Below are 2274 nucleotides of genomic sequence, written 5' to 3' on the forward strand. Positions count from 1 at the left end.
AAAGGCATTCGAAGAATATACGCACTTTGCATATTGCGGTATCATTTATTTAGAGTGGATAGGGAATTGACAGCCTTTGGAAAAGGCTGCCACGGAATTCAGTGGTGATTCACCCAAAATGTTCTTCAATTCAAGCAAAGCCAAAACCCACTTTGAAATTCGCTCACATTTTATCTTCCAAACATGTAAAACATGGTCGGCTAGAACAATGAGCAATGAGCACAGAACATCCTATAAATTGCAGCTCACATGTCTCACACAGCAAGTCATACACAAGTCTCCATTCTGAAAGAGTACTTGTGATATACTGAGAGAGAGAGAGAGAGAGAGTTATAGAAGTAGCCCATTGGAAATAGGAGTTCCAAAATTAAGAATGGGTGAGAGGCCAATGCAAGTGCAACTGAGGAGCTTCTGTCTGGCTGACGTGGATGATTTCTATGAATGGGCAAGTGATGAAGAAGTTACACGCTTTATGACATGGCAGCCCTTGAAATCGAAGCAACAGGCAAGAGAGTATGTTGCAAATGTGGTGATTCCTCACCCTTGGTTTAAGGCCATTTGTATCCAAGGAAGTAATAAGGCCATTGGTCACATTATGCTTAAGCAAGGCAGTGGAATGAACAGTTGCAGAGCAGAGATGGGTTATGCCATTTCTAGGAAGTACTGGAAAAAAGGTGTCATCACTCAAGCTGTCATCACTGCTCTCAAAATTGGAGCGAAGGAGTTGCAAGACATAACGAGGATTGAAGCTCTGGTTCTCCCAGAGAATGTGGCCTCAGCAAGAGTACTGGAGAAGGCAGGGTTTATCAAGGAGGGACTGCTACGTAACTATGTTTATCTGAAAGGGAGCCTCAGGGACTGCTTTCTCTTTAGCTGTGTTGCTGCGTCGCCTGCCATTTGATTTGTTTTTCATACCACCATAAGCTATCTTTAGATTGGTCGCTGTCTCACCTGGTAATTGATTTCTTTTCATACTACCATAGCCTAAAGGAGGTGTAAACTGGGTCTCTTATGTACACTCTCACCGTGATTATTAGGTTCAATGGACTATTCAGTGTTGTAGAAGTATAAATTATTGTAGAAGGGATGATAAGTTATTGTAATGTAGTTTTTCTTTTTAAGGTGAACCAAGTCTATTATTCTAATGTCTAATAATATTATATAGCAATAAGTTGCTAAATGATTTAGTATGTTTGTTTTAAAAACAATAATTTAAAAAATTATGTGTGGGATATTGTTAATGCTTAAATATATAGATTGTAATGATATCTAATGAAATATAATATAATAGAGTTTAATAAAATAAAAATGTATTATATTGAATGGAAGGTAACAAATCTTTTCTTTTTTTATGGATTCTTTTGTAAAATAAATTTTAACCACAGATAACCTGAGAAAGAGGGGATTTTGCATCCCCACCAGATGTTATTTATGTTTCAATGATGAGGAATCCGTGAACCATATTTTTATCCACTGTCATTTTGTCCAACCCATCTGGTCGATGTTTTTCCAGCATTGGGGTTTAAATTGGGTGTTCCCTGAGGAGATTCAAGATTGTTTTAGGAGCTGGTCTTGCAATACTAAAAATCCAACCATAAGAAATTTATGGAATTTTTCCTTTCCACATATCCTATGGGGTATCTGGAAACAAAGGAATAACAAAATTTTCAGGAATGACATTAACCCCTCCGAAGTGGTTTGGGCTAAGATAAAATACAATTTTGTGGAGAATGTGATGGCTATTGGATCTCATTATTGCAATAGTAAGGAAGAGTATGATGTTTTAAGGAGCTGGAACATCCCAACCCACATGGAAATTAATACCAATCAACTCAAAAGAAGGAGGTGTTGTTGGTCTTGTCCTCCCAATGATTGGATTAAGGCTAACTTCTATGGGGTTGCTAAAGAGAACCCAGGGCCAACTGGTTGTGGTGGAGTTATCCGGAATTATGCTGACTTTTGCATGGGGGTTGTGCCCTTGCCCTTGGGGAACCAAGCAAATCATTTGGCTAAAGCTATGGGAGCCCTCCAAGATATTAAATTAGCGCATCATCTGGGAGTCAAATTCTTATGGCTGGAGGGGGTTTCTAAAAATATTATCAATGCCTCCTTGGTAAGCATCAACCTTCGTGGATGATTAAAAATATCATTGAAATGACATTTAATGTTTTGTGTTTTAATGTTGTGTTCTTGTATTTAAAGACATTTAATTTAATGCATTCATTTAACTATTCAATACTTTGAAGGAATATCCACTTATCATTTACTTGAAAC

At 37.6% G+C, this 2274-nt stretch overlaps 1 protein-coding gene across 1 annotated transcript; it reads left to right on the top strand.

The window, feature by feature from the left end:
* Nucleotides 1-373: 373 nt before the first annotated feature.
* Nucleotides 374-901, top strand: LOC131055386 (uncharacterized). Its single transcript, XM_057989843.2, has one exon. It carries the CDS (start codon nucleotides 374-376, stop codon nucleotides 899-901), a length of 528 nt encoding a protein of 175 aa, XP_057845826.2.
* The last annotated feature ends 1373 nt before the right edge of the window (nucleotides 902-2274 follow it).

The sequence above is a fragment of the Cryptomeria japonica genome, chromosome 8 (assembly GCF_030272615.1).
Source record: "Cryptomeria japonica chromosome 8, Sugi_1.0, whole genome shotgun sequence".
Taxonomy (NCBI): domain Eukaryota; kingdom Viridiplantae; phylum Streptophyta; class Pinopsida; order Cupressales; family Cupressaceae; genus Cryptomeria; species Cryptomeria japonica.